Below are 16,790 nucleotides of genomic sequence, written 5' to 3' on the forward strand. Positions count from 1 at the left end.
CTGGAACTCAAGGAACAAAATAATAGTGTATCAGCTTTGGAAGAAGGGTCAGGCAACTCAGGAGGACTGCAAGGATGTTGTGAGGTTACACAGTGAGAAGTTAAAAGGGCCAAACCCCAAATAGAACTCTATCTGACTCCTGCTGTAAAAGTCAGTGAAAATGTTTCTGTAGATACAGCACTAAGGAGAATCTCCATCCTCTACTGGATGCCATTTTCTTACCAGAACAGCCCGACAGGGTGCAATTGCTCAGGAATTTCTTTCCTTTAGTTCTGTGTGGAGATGCATTTATAAAGTATGATCACGTGAAAAGCTGTTGGGAACTAGAAGTGGGCAGCAAATGACACTGTGTCATGTCCTCTGTAACAGTTTGTGACAGGCTGATCATCGTGGTGCCTGTGACACTACCACACAGCACTAGTGAGTGCTTAAATTAAGTGCTGAGTGTCACTGAAGTTAGTCATCAGCTCTGCTATTAGTGGACAGGGGCAGTAGAATTTTCAGGAATCATCTCCTGCTATTCTCCTCTTAAATACCCATTTTCATAATACAAGAGGTTGTTGTAGTGTATCCCACTGGGTGATTTTTATAGCCCCACGTATCATTCTTCATACTACAAGTCCAAAAGTTGCACATTGGGCGTGCAAGCACAGCAAGTTTCATTTTAATTCTGTTTAATACTTTGTTTCTGTACATTCTTCAAGTAGCGTTTTTGAAGGAGTAATAGCACAAAATGTAACTTCAGTGTTCTTGTTACTTTGGAGTCTTAAGATGAACGGTGATCTTATGCAGCTGTCAACTGTAGAACTTTCCTGTAAGAGGTTTAGATTTCTGCTGAGACCTGTTGCCAGCACAGTAAAACAGAGGGTGACCAGTCAAAATGTGTCTCTTTTGGCACAAGACATGCCCATGGCTCAGCCTGCGTTCTTCTCTGCGTTGTTTATGCCTTCAAAATCCAAACAAGTTTTTGTCAACCCATTTCCTTTCTGGGGGCTTTCATGCAGCTCAGCCCATGCCTACCAACTGCTTGTGTCCTTACTGCTGGGTATTTGTGGTTGCTATCCACGTGAGGGTGGGAAAATGAGCTGCTTGGGAACCATGAGGGATAGTTAGAGGCGGAGGGATGACTCTTAGACTTCTTTGAGCTACCAAATACCCAATGTGCTGGATCTCTGGGTGTGCTTTACTCTTTCAAGAAGGAGAAAAAAAAAAAACCTTAAAATGTCTTTCTAAGCAGATTGTAAGGCAACAAGGAAGTTTTTACTTCTAATGTTGATGCGGTTTTCTACTTCAGTGGCATCTGTGATGTCTGTTTTCCTGACCCCATTGTAGCTTATTTTAGTAGCCCATTGAGGGTAATCATTACACAAACTCCTTTCTATTGCTTCCAGCAACCAGCTTTCCTGACCTCAGTGATAATTGTACCAATCTTTAAAAATGTGAATTAGTTGTTGAACAATTTTTTAAAAATATGTAAAAAATGCTCCTAAATTACAGTAAAAGTAAATTAAATCTAAGAAGATTACACTGATATATCTAAAAAGAAGACAACAAATCCTGCAGTGGAGCCAAGCCTTTACCTGTGTCAGTAAAGATTTGTCAAACACCTTATCTGAGTCAGTTGACCTTATTGTGAGATACTGCCCTTGAATCTGTTACTGAATTATTTAACATTTGGTTCTTTTGTTTTCAAAGCAAGAGTCAATGCAAGGTATGATTTTAAATCGGCGTGCTAAAGTGTGCATATTCTGTATATCTAATATGTCATTGTTGTCTCTTGTTTCTGTAATGCATTTGCATTACTATGAATCAGTTTTATTATGCTTCTCTAGAGACTGTCGCTGCCTGCACGCTGTGATATATTTGCACTGTTGTAGATATATATATATACATATATGTAATTATATTATATAAACCATGTCTTTTTCAGGTTGCTTGTTACCTTTGTAGTTTACGCTTTACCGGTACAGTGGACCTGAGTAAAAAATGTGGGATGTGGGGCATTCTGATGATATATCACAGTAATAGAGAAATCTTTGTATATTTCTGTATACTTAATACCTGTAAGAAGAGATTTGTATGTGCATTATTTTCCAAACTAGGGCTTTGTTTTCTGAGACTAGAGAACATTTATGATAATGTAACAAACAAACAAACAAAAAAAAAATCAAATAAAGTGTTATTATTTTCCGAGAGATGCCTTTGTGCCTGTTCTCTCCCAGAGGGAAGTGCCAGGTGTGTCGGTAGTGATAACATTTTCACTGCCTGCCCCTTGATTCTGACAGTTAAAATTCTTAAAAACATTAAGTGTGGTCACATTGGGGGTTGAAACTTAATGATCTTAAATGCCCCTTCTAACCCAAATGGGGGTGCTTCTCTGAGAAACCCTACACAATTTAAGGACTTCCTGAAGCAGTGCAATTGATAAGCTTTATATTTTCATCCATCTTTGATGGATTTTTCTTCCACAGACTAATCTGCTGTTCATCTTGTCTGTGCTACCTGCAAGTGTCAACAGATGTTCCCCGTGCTCTTGCATTACAGGAGCAGCAGGAGGCAAAGGCAGCAAAGGATCATTCCCTGTTTACCTTCTGGAATGCATGAATGTCTCTCTCCCTTCCTCCCTGCTGAAGAGAAACCACGTTTTATTGTGCCAGTCACACCTTTCCATTCCCTGTTTTACCAAATACAGTTCAACCACACCTGTGCTGTGTTCTTCTGCAGTCTTCTGTGCGTTTCTGTCACCATGAAAGTCTTCAACTGGTTTCAAAAGCCAGTATTTTTCCTGTCGTGTTTCTCCTGGAGATCCACGTTGGCCAAGAAATGACCTGCTTGCTGTTTCTGCTGGACTGCTGCTTCCTGGTGCACCAGGAGGGAAATTCTTGGGCAGAAAACTCGACCTGTGTAAGGCCTGAAGAACTGCAGTGTCTGCAGGAGGCTCCAGTGTTGGTGTCCTGTGCTTCGCCATATATTTAGTTTGGCTGGGTGGCTTTTCATGCAGCTGTAAGGCTGTTTTGTAGTGTTTGTATATTGGACTTAAAGAGCCAAGCCTAGACAACATCACTTGTGCCATCCCTCCTGACCACCACAGCAACAAAATTACCTGCCTTGGTCACCACAGTTCAAGGATAACAGCCCTAACTTTTATAAGTTAGTTAAGTGTCCAGTCATGAAGAACATCAGCAGTGATGCTTAAAGGATGAATCTTCCTAAGGATGCAATAGGATTGCATATTCAAGACATTTTTCTAATTATAACAGAGATCATACTTTATGTTACATTTTATAGGCCTGCAAATAAGACTGGGTCAGAGAATTATGGTCCCAAGAATGAAATGCCTCCCTGTGCCAACTATTATCTGTAGATCAGGAAGGGAAAGGGAGGAACAGTAGCCCTTCATAGCCTGAGTGGCAACATAAATTACTTTTAAGTATTTTATATTGCAGTCAGTGCTATGAAAGAAGCCAACCATAAACTTCTCATTAGCAACGCTGCAAAAATTAATATACCTCACATGCAATTACCATCCACTGTGTACTCCAAGTAGATTCATAAAATAAAGAGCGTTTGGAAATAAAGGAAATTTTATGCTGCGCTTTCTAATAGCTATCCGTGTAAAACCTGCTTTGGAATGCAGGTTGAAAGGCATAGGAAGCCAGGGAAGGGGCTGCAGTAAGAAGGGTGGCCTTGTTCAGCATGGGAGGGCACAGGGATCTGAGCAGTGCCCAGGTGAGCAATGAGCAGCTGCTGTGCTGTCAGTTGTTAGCACTGGCATCTTCCCTTGGGAGAGCCTTAATGAAGGGCTTGGTGGGAAAGTGTGTGTTGCCAGCTCTATTTAGGGCAGAAAAGCTGTCAAGGGCTGGATTAGTCAAATTGACACTAATTGCATCAATTTCTGTTATTTAGTGTGTTTGGAATTTCATAGCCTCATTTGGTTTCTTTTATGTTTTTTTCTGTGCCTTGAAGGTTTTTTCGAGATCTGTGGATTTTGTTATGCACTGTTAACTTTGTGTGATGGCATTGATGGATTCCTGATGTTCCAGTTTTGTGCGTGTGCCCTCACACACATGGGAAGGATGAGAAGGAAGTCAATACTTGATCTTTTCCACAGGTGGAAAGTATTATCAAAGCATGAAGCTGATCCACTGTCAGCCTCTGATTGCAAAACACCCCATGGAGTTGCACTGTTTCCCCCTAATTCTTTCCAGCACAATTATTCTCTTACTCCACTGCCCATTCTGCTCTGCTGGGCAGGTGGAATAAAGCTCCACCTGTTCCTAGAACCTTCTTGCTCATCCCCATGGCATCTGTAGAGTCAATTATGAAGAAGATTTCATGGCTTCATCAAGAGTCTTAAAGATGCTTTTTGTCTTTCTCCTGTGTAAGAATCAGGCAGGAACCCCAAAGTACTTACAGAAGAAACAAAAATTACACCAAGGTTTTTGATTTTGCTTCTTCTGTTTGTCAAAACTAATATTCTGTTCTTGGTGAAGCGTCCCTTTGATGGGGTGTAACACCAAGTCTGAAAAAGGGGAAAAAGCAGGGGAAATCCTAATTTGTAGCAGGAAGGAGCTGGATTTTACTTACCAAATTTACCTCTCAAGAAGCTTTCTGGAACCTCATCGACCAAAACCATTGAACTGATGAAAACTGCTTTTAAACAACCATCAGTCCACTCCAGTAGTGAGTCATACCTAAAAAATTTACATGGGCTTTGAACCTGAAGAATTTCCTAGAGTTTCTGCAACAAGCTCAACAAAAAAGGTGTTAGGCTCAGCTGCAGTGAAACACTTTGATTCAAAACTTCCAAAGTTTCATTTCAGTTGTGGTATTTTAGTATTAAATCCCTCGAAATTTCTGTTTACCAAATTAACCTTTTATTGTGCTCGGAGATGGAAGCATGTGTGGAAGGAAGCCCGGGAGTCCCAATTCTGAGACAGATGGGACCAGGACCCTGCAAGAGCCTGTCTTTGTCTAGTGTCTTCTCCAGGGGGAAATTTCTGGGTGCCAAAAAGGCTGCTCACAAAGCACAGGGAGTCATCACAGCTGGATGAATAGATATACTGGTCTCCAGCAGAAAAGTACTTTGTTTTCTTACCCTGCCCACCTCCAGTAAATGGAAATTTTATGAAATAAATTTTTTTTTTAAATGAAAAAATGGAAATTTTACCATTCACTGGCAGGAGAAGGAGCACCCTAAGACATAAGACACTGGAATAAACCACTGTCCTCTTTTGCATCCCCTGTGAGTGCTACTGAGCTGGTCCTAGCACTTGAATGCATTCTGCTTTGCAGCACACCTTTTACAGCAAAGTCTGGCTGGCTACCTGTTGTCTTCTAGCACTGAGGACACATTTGTAGTCCCATTGTGTACATGTTGGGGTGTACTGGGATAGGGACCATCCCTGCTGTCTAAGGTACTCGGGCAGTCACTGTTTTGTATACCAACACTGGCAGCTTTCACATGCTTTAGAAGGCGGCTCGGATGGGGAAAAGTCTATAGAATAATAATAGACTGTTCTGCCCAAGGAGGACTTTTGTTTCTGGCAGATTTCTTCTTGGGGAAACTCACCTGAGAACTTCTGAAACTCTCATCTGAACTTTGCTCTTAAGGAAGGTTTTGCAGCCTGCACCTCAGAGCAGTGATTTTTCCCTTTTGGACTCAGTCTCGCAGTGAGGGCAATCTCCTGGAAACTGAATCTGCATCTTGGGGTCATCATTCTACCTGGGATGTCCTGACTGACATCCTGATGCAGGAGTCAGGTTTAGTTCTTTTGTTTTACCTTCTGCTTTTCTTGGTCGTCTTTTCAAGTTTTAGTAAAACCATTAACTTTCTAGAGACCTGTGGCAGCACCATGTGATTTAGCTGCTCTCAACAGAGGAAGATTTCAGTTTCCATATTCTTTTTCACTTCAGTTTAGCACCTTGTCTGAAACCTTCCTTCTGAACACGAGCTCTGCCAGAGGAGTGTGTGATACTTGCTGTAGCAGGATGCACACCCTTCCCAGAGACATTTGGGACCAGGATGTGAATTAAGTGGGCACATTAAAAACCACGTTTTTGGAGGTGTTTGCAGTTATATCCCTTTTTCACATGGCTACAGGTTTGCTCTTTGTTGCCAGCACCCATCTGCTCTGAGCTCCTTGTCTGTCCTAGTTTTTTCCCCTGTTATTTCTCCATGTCAGCCAAATACAGCTTTCCTCCACCGCTTCAAAATGAATGATTCCTGAGACCTTTCCCTTGGCTACAATTGCTTTAAAGACCAGTAGAATATCTTCACTCGCTGAAGAACCACAGGCAATCAATCTGCAATGTCAATCACCTTCTATTCAGCCTTTATTAGAAGCTGAAGCATTGGTTGCAGTCAGCTGCCATGGTTGCAGTTCAGGACTATTGGGCATTTGTGATTTTAAACGTCATTCACTGCCTAATGGCCTCATCAGCACAAAGCCTTTGTGTCACAAATTGACACAAATGAGTTCCTGTTACAGTAGCACCTTTGCTGACAGAAATCACGTTGCTGACCTACTTTTTTTCCTCTCCAGAAAAATATTCAGAACTTTGTTTACCTATTCAGCCCTCACTGTGCAGTGATGTGGGCGTGCAGACAGAGTTGCAGATACGAAAGGTTAAGTCTTCATTTGGGCTTCTAATATTTGCTTGTTAAAACTGGTTTATATATGTGACAATCCTGCATTTTGGTAGAAGAGAAACCTCATTATGTGCTTATCCATCACCTCTCCCTAGACAACCCTTTGGGTCACTGTTGGACAGAGGGCTCTGAGGGCCTCACTCAGGACTGCTGTTCTTAGGGTCACAAGGTGGTTGGCTTTAGTCACCAGTGAATTTTAATCCTGGCTAAAGTCTGGGTCAGTAGATACTGGAATTTTCCTCAAAAAATCCAATAACAATACTATTGCTCCTCTCGGGCTATTATTCATACAAAAAGAAAGTTTCATGGCTATTTGCTGGAAAACAGAAGCTCATTAGACAACAGAAGTTCTGGGAGCAGACTGTGTTTCTGATAAGCTCAAGGGGAGTTTAACTGCCCAGGTACCATTAATCAAGGCCAAGGCCTAACGAGCTTTCCTGGGATCATAGGCCAGCCTGAGGAAGGGAATGAGGAATGCACTCCGACAAGGTGTCTTTTTCTCTCTGAGGGCTGTGAATGGGGCCCAGGGACACTGATTCAGCTGAGGGGAGCCCTCAGAGTGACCCTGAAGGGGAGGAGGAGAGGAAGGTCCCTCCTTCTGTAGCCACATCTCTGCAGGTCCTGCACACTCCTCTTCAATGTGCATTCCCGTTTTGGGATCTCCCCTTGCTCTGCCTTGGCTCTGCCTCTCATCTTCTCCCAACAAGACTCCTGTGAAGGCCCTGTTACCTGGTGAAGGCACCTAGTTGTGGTACCAGATTTTGCAGTGCAGTATCACCACGAGGACGCTGTGCTTGGGCCTTCTGAATTCAGCTGGGCTACAGCATCAAACCTTCCCTGGCAAACACCTCCAAAGACCTTCAGTAGACTGGCCAGTTTATTGCTCATATTACAACCAATATCCTATCATAATATCCATGTTACTACCCAATCACGTTATAACCAATTCAAATCATATTACTGAGCCTTTGAAAGTGCTTTATGAATGACTAATTTTTACCTGTTTGGATAAACATACTCATCACAATAGTGTACTGGGATAAATCTCTAAGGAGGCGTGTTAAGGGGAAAGCTTTTTACAATGGGAGTGGTAAAACACTGCAACAAGTTGCCCAGGGAAGTGGTAGATGCCTCACCTCTGGAAAAGTTCAAGGGCAGGTTGGATAGGGGGGCTCTGAACAACCTGGTCTAGTGGAAGGTGTCCCTGCCCATTGCAGGAGGTTTGGACTAGATGACCTTTAAAGGCCCCTCCAAACCAAACCATTCTATGATTCTATGTGTCTCCACTCTTTTTTCTGTGCTTACAGCACAACCTTGTACAACTGTTCTTCCCTGCTAAGCCCTGAGCACACCTTGCTGCCACAGCAGTCTCGTGTTACCCATCTTGTTCCCCAACAGATTTCTTAGAGGTTCAACAATGCCTTTAAAGTCTCTTTGCTGGGCTCTCTGGGTTTTTCACATTACCAGGTGGGTTCCTGCCTTCCTGAGCTGCTCCATGCCCCGCTGGCAGCAGCACTGAGGGTCTGGCAGCACCAGAGTGATGCACAGAGCAGGAGGTGTCTGAGTCAGACCAGTCAGATCAGCTAACAAAGGCACCCTTCCCTATGTCTCAGAGGGGAAAAAAACCCCAAACCCACAGCTATATCTGTATAATGGGAAATGTTGAATATTCTCAGTGTTCAGAAGGACAAGTGGCCTGTGTGAAGCCATGGATCAGCTAACAAATTCAAGCAGTCACTTGCAAGTGTGAAGTGTAACTAACACAAAAAGCTGAATGCCATGTTCCTTTCAGAAGTGTTAGTGACTGCTCTGCCATCAACAGGTTGCTGAAGTGCCAAATTTTTCCTGGGAAACAGAGAAATACACAGCTTCAAGATAAAGATAGCATAAACCCCCACAAATTGTGTCTTAGTTCTTTTATTACAGTGAAAACCTGTGCGGTACTAGCCTACTGAGAGACTAAAAGCTACCAGTAACTTTACATCCAAAAGGAGTCAATCCCAGGTAAAAACAGTCTAGAAATCACGGCTGTTGCAAAATACAAAGTCTGAGCTGGGACCTCCGTCTCTTGTTCCATTGAAGTAGATCCAAAGTTTGGAAAGTTCTTGATGGAAGTTTCTCCTTTAACAAGCTGGAGAGTTGAAGAGAAGAAGCAGATTAAGTGACACGTTTTCTCCGTAAATTGCACAATATGCTAGGAACTGTTTTGCCTAGATGCAGGACATCTAAAAGGCAATTTTTAGCAGTTTCCCTCAACCCCCATCTGTACATGTTGTCCCTAACTGTGTCTCAGATCAGTAAAACCATATGATGGTGAATTGTACCCAGTACAAAACACACTGTGGCTGAGGCTATTGGTTATCTACATTAGATATGCTGAAAGGTTCAATTCTAATTAAAAAAAAAAAAAAGGTCAATAGAGAATCAGAAATTACTGTAAGTTTCATTCCACATTTCCAAAGCACAGCCTTTTATCTCCCATGATGATGAAGCAGATGTGAGTTGGGCAGCTGCACTTCTACCATGGCATCAGCTGAGAGCTTGAGTTCACACCTGAGCCTGCACTACCTGCGCAGCCCTATTGCCTAAAAGTCCCTGGCTCAGATTTATTGGCACCACCCCCCTCTCTGTGCAAGAAGCTGCTTTTTTAGGGTTTAGCCACCTTGTTCTGCTCACACCCTGAGCAAGGAATCGCTGACTGGCACAGCACACCAAGCCTGGGCAGAGCACAGGCCCTGCCAGGAGCTGTGGGGCCTCCACAGGGACACAAGGGACGATGTCTTCTGCAGATCATTCATTACCTTCCTCCGTGACACGGTGGTAGAAGCACCAGGGGACCCCAGCAGGACGTGCCCGGAAGCAGCAGCCCTTCTTTGTGCACTCCTTGGCTGTAATGCCGGGGTGGCCGCAGTTTATCCTGGCGTAAGGATCGCTGGGACACACTTTCTTAACTGTGTGAGGCGAAAAAAACAAAGGAAGGAAGGAGAACATGTCAATTCATGCTCCGTTTACCTGGTGATGTAGTTCACAAATAAAAGGCAGGACACAAAGGTGAGGCCCCTGAGCAGATGTGACAGCCATGATGAACAGTTTCACCCAAATCCTCACCACGTCTGTTAGGCAAAGCTAAATACCAAAGGGTGATGAATTGCTGCTGTGACTCAGGGACCAGAAGAGGCAAAATTTACCCCTAGAAGTGTCATGCAGCAACTCATCTTTATCTTTCCTGTATCCAGCAATGGGGTGAAAAGCCATGTGTCTCCCATAATGGTAACACATCCACTGGCTTCAGGTCAGGGTATATCCATGACCTGACCCAGTGCTAACCTCAGAGCAGCCTGGCTAATGCAGGGATGGGACAACCCAGCTTCCTCTGCATGCCAGTTGAGTTACACAAAGGAGGTGGGTCATTTAGGGGGAAATCACAGCTCTTCCAGCCAATTAGAAGTAAAATCACAAGTAAAGAGGTTATACCACCCAGCTGGAATAATCTATTCTTCTCTCTCAAAGCAGTTCTGCTCAGAAAAGCAATTCTATTAAATGGCACCATAAGGTGCTGCCGTTCATCCTTCAAGATTTACAAGAAATGCAAACAGTGTTCAAAAGCACAAACATTTTTTTCCCTCCAGCAATTCTGATCCCTGTTGACCAATCTTGATTTCAATCAAGTTCTTCTGCTGGGTAACGTTGCCTTTGCACCCTCATTTCACCTGTGCAACTGCTGAGACTGCCCTGAAGTTCTCCTAGGAAGGAGTCAGCCCAGCAAATGTAGCTTACACTCAGTTAATTAACACAGTTAATTACACTCAGTTATCTAACACAGTTCTGTAAAATATACACCCAAACCTTGAAAGAGTGGGAGGGCAGCTTTTCCCCTTCCTGAGAAAACAATGGCAACAAATGGAAACAGGACTTCAGAAGCTTTAGAAGGAAGAAACTAATGGAGAAAAGGGGTTCCCTGGGATATTTTGGAGATTTCATCGAGTGAAGACTGGGAGCAAAAATGGCAGAGAAAAAGGGACAACCAAGTGCAACTATGCTGGGAAACATGAAGGAGAAGAAGGAAGTAGCAATTAGCAAAACAGGCTGGAGAAAAGAGCAAAAACCTAGCAGTTAGAGGATGCCTGTGGCCTTTTGTACAGGTATCTAAGAAGTCCTCCTCAGCCACATAGCAAAACCACTGAAATAAGTGCTGAGGATCCCTTGCTCTACCAGTGAAAAAGCTCACAAATGACAGTGAAATGTTTTAAATAATCAGCACGGGTTGCTTGAGAACCAGAAGCCTGAAGGTAGAGGGAATACATTGTGTGAAGAGGATGAGGCAGAAGTTTGGTGGGTAAGTAAGGCTTGACTTCTCATTTTACTACCAGTGGTCTTCTAACAGAGGTTTGCTCCCACTTTTCTCACCTCAGAAGAAAAGCAGAACTGCCCCTGGTCGTACACATTTCTAGATAATCAAACACAAGGTAAATCAGTGTTTCTGGCAGAGAAATTACCTTTCTTCTGTTTAGGAGTGAAGCACCAGGGAACGTTGGGGTTCGAAGAGTTGAAGCAGCACCCCATTTTCTTGCACTCTGCTGCTGAGATTCCTGGGTAGCCACAGTTTTTCCTCTCCTTTGGGAGCATTTTACACTGGCATTTTGCTGTTCAGGATAGAAGGAGCAAGTTACTGGGTGTCAGTTTGCACACTTTTTTGTGGAGGTGCAGTTATCAGATGACCACTGGGAACAATGCTCTTTTCCTAAACTCTGTCCATCTGTGCAACTGTACATTTTCTGTTCCCTGCCAAGACCAGAGCCTGTGTGGTTTAAAAGCTGCTTTTAAACTCTCACTGATTTTGGCAAAGGCTGTACTGCACCCTTTGAGAGTCTGTGGTCCCACTTGCAGCCAAACCAGCCCAGTTTGTGGACTTTGAATTGACCACATCAAATGGGAAAACCTAAGAACTTCAAATATTATGCTCATAAATGTTGCTGATTTGCCCAGGTCTTGTGAAGAGAAAAAGAGTTAAGGGTCCAGTGGATATTCAAACAGGTGTAAAGATACAAAATCTTTGCATTCTTGTCAGGTGACTATAAAAACGTATTATTCTGTGCAAATAGGTATGACTACACTTTTAACATTCTAAGTCTGCTGCACAGTCATCCACAACCAAGACATTCTGGAGCTGTCCCTAGGTGTCATTGAGTTGCTTTTCACTTCTGAAGCTGTCTAAATGACTTGTTTCTTAATTAGGAGGCATATAGACTCCTTTGAAATCGTATTCACATGGCAAAACAGCAAAAAATAATTGTCAGAAGACTATTTAGGCAAAACCGGCTCCTGTTCCAGCCGTGGTCCTGTTCTAGAGAGCTCCTGGGCATGTCTGTCCCCCTGCCTTTGCAGCAGGTTCCTGGTTATTCCACCAACACAGGAGTGCACCCACAGTCTTTAACATTTTGCCATAGATTTCCCTGAAAAAATTGAAAAGTCGAGTCCAGCTTTGGTGATAAGTCTCACCAGAAGAAGCTGTTTGCTGTCTGATACATTAATAAAGACAGGCTCTGCCTGCAGCTGGTAGGACCAGCCTCCCCCCATACATACCTGGAAGGCAACAGTAGGTGAATGTACTTACTTGGTGGTGCATTTCCCTCTGCCAAGGTGCTGAGGGCTATGACGAGGGTGGCAGAGAGAACACAGACCACCTTGAGATCCATTGCTCTTGGAAGGTGGGTAGAGCAGAGAAGTGCTGCCTTCCCTGGGAGCAGCTGGTTTTATACACTCCCCATGTTTGCCCAGCGAGGTCTGATAACATTGTTCCATCTGATGCTTCACCCAGAGGCTGGGTTTTCTTTTGTTTAGTTAGGAAATGTTGCCATGAATATCATGATATCCATGAGATAAATTTCTGGGCTCCCCTGAGCTATTGATCACGAATCTATTACGTACCTATAGATACATATCTATTACGTGATCCCATGATCTATTAAGTGGATGCTGCTGGTTGCCTCTGGGTGCCAGAGGCTCTGGCTTTGAGCTCTGGGTGCTCTGGGTGCCAGGTGATTTCATGGCCATCAGAGTATTTCAGACCTCTGGGCAGCTTTAAATGGTTGGCACTACTGAAAGATGTGTGCCTACATTTCCAATCCAAGTGTATCTTTCCTGCCTGAATTTTTCCCTGGCCTCAGGGTTTTGATTATGCTTGCTCTGAAGCAGGTAAGGCAGGAGGGCTGGAGGTGTGACACCTCCAAGCTTCAGGAGACCACAGGGCAAACCATGCACCTGAAGAAACGCATAAACACAGAAGGTGGAAGGTGTGACTGTGAAATACTGAGCCCAGCTTAGGCCACTGTTGGTTTCCACACAGGGGGGTATAGGAAAAGAAGGTAAGATCAAGGGGAAAAAAAATCCTCAGAAGTCCAAGATCAACAGCACAGAGACTCAAGAGAAGAAAAGAGAGGGTGTGTATGATCTCAGCCTGCCCCACAGGCACTGTGCTCGTCCAGGGGTCAGACCTGAGTGTCCCAGCCAGTATTTCGGAATTGCTGACCTGCACAAGGTCCTGTCTCAGGGGGGCCATGGCAGGGGCTGCTCCCATCCCCTCTGCCCGATCCCCAAAGCAGTGAATTTCTTCACAACCCACCCAACACCACCAGCCAAACCCAAACTTCTGAAGCACCACGTTTGATCTATTAGTTTCCCAGTTGTTTTTCTCCTGATTTCAAGGGTAGCCTCCCTGCTTGGGACAACAGGCTTTGAGACTTGGGTTGCCCAAGGCTTTAATCTCATTTTTGGACATTTTTCTACCATTTACTGTAACATTTCCTAACTCCTAGCTACTTCTCAATCTTAAGCACAAACAGAACAGTGCCAGGGAGGGGGATACAAGCAGTGGGATGGTGGGACTGCCTCTTCACCACCTCCCACAGGAAGCACCTGCAGAGGAAGCAGGGCTGGCTGTGACTTCTTCAGTGCTCTGCAGCATCACTTTTCCCATGGGAAAACCACCAGGTAACTCTTCCTGTTCCTCACCAAAAAAGGAGACTCAATGCATTTTTTTTTAATCTTTGACAGAATTGTGTCTTCACGCCTTTGATTATTGTATATGAGCTTGTTTTGTGCCTCTCTCTTTGACAAAGTTCAAAGTGAGAACTTTCAACTTCTACGCTTGTGTTTTGGAGGTAATTTATTTATTGAAAAGTATTTTCAACAAAGCGGGAGGGGTTTTGGTCTAAAGGGAAAACAAATAATAGAGCTCATTTTTCTGATCATTAACTTATTTAATACTTCATGGGGTTTATTTATATCCCTCTCTGTTTAAGACATGGATGGCACTTCTCATTGAAAGTCACAATTCATAAACCAGACATTTTGTGCGTCCTTCATTTCACAAGAGACCAAGGTGTAGGCAGAGGAGGACCATGTTCCATCACTCATCAGTCCACATAACACTTTTTACCTTCATCACTTAGAGAAAACATCAGAGGTAAAGCTTAAAAATCCAGTTTTTCCTTACGTGCCACATCAACATTGATCCCAAAGGCCCACCATGATGGCTGATCCAGAAAAGTCATGAGTAATTTTTCCATCGGCTTTCTTCTCATGGTGCAAGGAGTGAGTTTGGCTGAAATGCTGCCCCTGCACGAGAGGAAAGCTGTCATCCCGACGGGGACAACGTGCTGCTTTTGGACTTTCATGGAATTCTCAATAGGTTATCGGCCCATCGTGTGAGTCAGGTGAAACTGCAGATAACATTCGTCCCTCCTGCTTCTTTCTGGACATTAATTAAGTCCTTATCTGCTGGCTGTCACCTCCTGGGCCTGATCCCAACCACAGGCACAAAGGCAAATCTACCCCTGAGCTTTTGCTGCGGAAAGAGCGTTTGATTGGCATCTTAAAGCAAACACAGCGAAAGAAATAAGCTGCTTGCTTTCTGCCAGGGGATTACTTTAAGATCTTTAATATGTTTATATAGCAAAGCCTTGGAAATTATCTGGGGTTTCCCTGGTAATATGTTTCCTTCAGTGAGGCCAGCACCAACCTAAACTTTTTGGTAACTCAGTGTAGGGTGCCCAGGCTTTGCAAGTGCCCGTGGCCAGAAAAGGTTTGGAGGGCTCCTTCCTCCTCTCCAGTCTCTATGTCCTCCCTCACCATCCTCCTCTGGTCCCACGGGGCTCTTACTGTGGTGCTCTCTTTTCCTTCCCAGCAAGGACATGGAGAAATCACCATGGCTGGTAAGGATCTTGCTGCAGATAAGTAACAGCCTCCAATTCTTTATTCTGCTAATCCAGAACTTTTAAAGGATGTTGGTATTTTTTTTTCTGTCTCTTTTCACTTATAAAAAATCCAGCAAAAACCAGTACAATTCAGATTTTTCATCCTAAAGGGAGTGTTTTGTCCTAAAGGGAATTTCATTCAGTGGTAACTGTGCTGACCTGAGAGATCTGTCATTGGGTGAACATCACTGCGTGTGACCCCACAAAATACACCCCAAGTTTTGAGTGCTCCCTGAAATAAATCATCATAAAAGAGGAAAAAAAATGGAGGCAAAGGAGAGGTGTGTCTTCACTTTGCTCCTGCCAGCTGTGCAAAGGGCTCTCAGCAGAAGGAGGGACTCAGGAGCAGGGATGGTCTGAAAAAACCACTTAGGTGAAGCTCATCACATGCCACTCACTCACTGCAAGACTGGGTTTTATGAACGTGTTTCTAGAACCCACAGCAATGAGTAGCACTCTCCTCCCTTATCATTAGGCTGCCTGCCTTGTTTCACAGTGGCCACTGTCGCCCTGCTATGTCTCTCTTCCTCCACCCTTTTTGGAGGTGCACAGGGGGTGGTGTGGGGAACAGGCAGTGCAGGTGCTGCTCTCCCCCCATGGTATGGCCTGTAGGACCAGGCTGTATTTTTCAGGGTGTACTTCCCATGGGGCACATAGGACCATGTTGTGGGGCTGCCCACGAGGAGTTATGTGAGCAGTTTGTGTGGCACCAGCACAAACCATCTATGTGTGGGTATCACACATCCACGACACACTGCACCTTTTACTGCATAGATGATATCCTGCATCATTTGATGGGCTGCAGCAAAAGCAGTGTGTCCAGCAGGTCAAGGGAGGTGATTCTGCCCCTCTGCTCTGCTCTGGTGTGACCCCACCTGCAGTGCTGCCTCCAGCTCTCAACATAAGGACATGGACCTGTTGGGGCAAGTCCAGGTGAGGCCAGGAGGATGATCAGACGGATGGAGGACCTCTGCTGTGAAGACAGACTGAGAGAGTTGGGGTTGCTCAGTCTGGAGGAGAGAAGGCTTCAGGGAGACCTTAGAGCCCCTTCCAGCACCTAAAGGGGCTCCAAGAGTGATGGAGAGGGACATATAGAGGGACTAAATGCCCTTACAAGGGCAAGGGAGAATGGGTTCAAAATGAAAGAGAGTAAATTTAGATTAGATATTAGGAAGAAATCCTTGCCTGTGCAGGTGGCGAGGCGCTGGCACAGGTTTCCCAGAGAAGTTGTGGATGCCCCACCCCTGGAAGTGTTCAAGGCCAGGTTGAACGGGGCTCTGAGCAAACTGGTCTAGTGAAAGGTGACCCTGCCCATGGCAGGGGGGTTGGAACTGGATGATCTTTAAGGTCCTTTCCAACCCAAACCTTTCTGTTACAGATCCATGCTTGGGAGCAGCGAGCCTACCCTGTCATTCCTGGTGTAAATGAGGGAGAGGGCTGTTAACCTCCCACATATTTTGACTAAATGAGTTACCCACAAAAGCCCTCAAACCAGGATGATATCTGTCTGTCTACCAAATAACACTGTGGGTTCAAAAAACAAACAGAGAAAACCCTACATCTTAATTCTGGGACCAGACAGTTCAAAGTAACCACTGAGATCCTCCTATTTGATAATGCAGGTGTCAAAACCAACTTTAACCTGGTCTGTTCAAACTACTTCGGGGGGATTTTGTAAAAGAATATGTCATTTCTACAAACCAGAGGGGTTTTGTGGCATTTCTATGGCCAATATTCTTGAACAAGGTAAAATGGAAAAGATAATTACCTAAGGTTATCCAAATACACAAATTAGAGCTGAGTCAGATCTGAAAGCCTGAATTTCAGCGCCCAACACATTGCAAAAGGGTTTGGTTGTGACTGCAAAGCTCAGTGCCAATTTA

The 16,790-nt window shown here is 44.3% G+C and overlaps 1 protein-coding gene across 1 annotated transcript; it reads right to left on the bottom strand.

The window, feature by feature from the left end:
• Window positions 1-8,775: 8,775 nt before the first annotated feature.
• LOC103764094 (trefoil factor 2) lies at window positions 8,776-12,348 on the bottom strand. Its single transcript, XM_008930960.4, has 4 exons — window positions 12,267-12,348; window positions 11,149-11,295; window positions 9,454-9,603; window positions 8,776-8,783 (listed from the first exon to the last, which is right to left on the bottom strand). Exons 1-4 carry the CDS (start codon window positions 12,346-12,348, stop codon window positions 8,776-8,778), a joined length of 387 nt encoding a protein of 128 aa, XP_008929208.4.
• Window positions 12,349-16,790: the final 4,442 nt, after the last annotated feature.

This window comes from Manacus vitellinus, unplaced genomic scaffold, assembly GCF_001715985.3.
Source record: "Manacus vitellinus isolate BGI_N305 unplaced genomic scaffold, ASM171598v3 scaffold_7_pilon, whole genome shotgun sequence".
NCBI classification, from domain to species: Eukaryota; Metazoa; Chordata; class Aves; order Passeriformes; family Pipridae; genus Manacus; species Manacus vitellinus.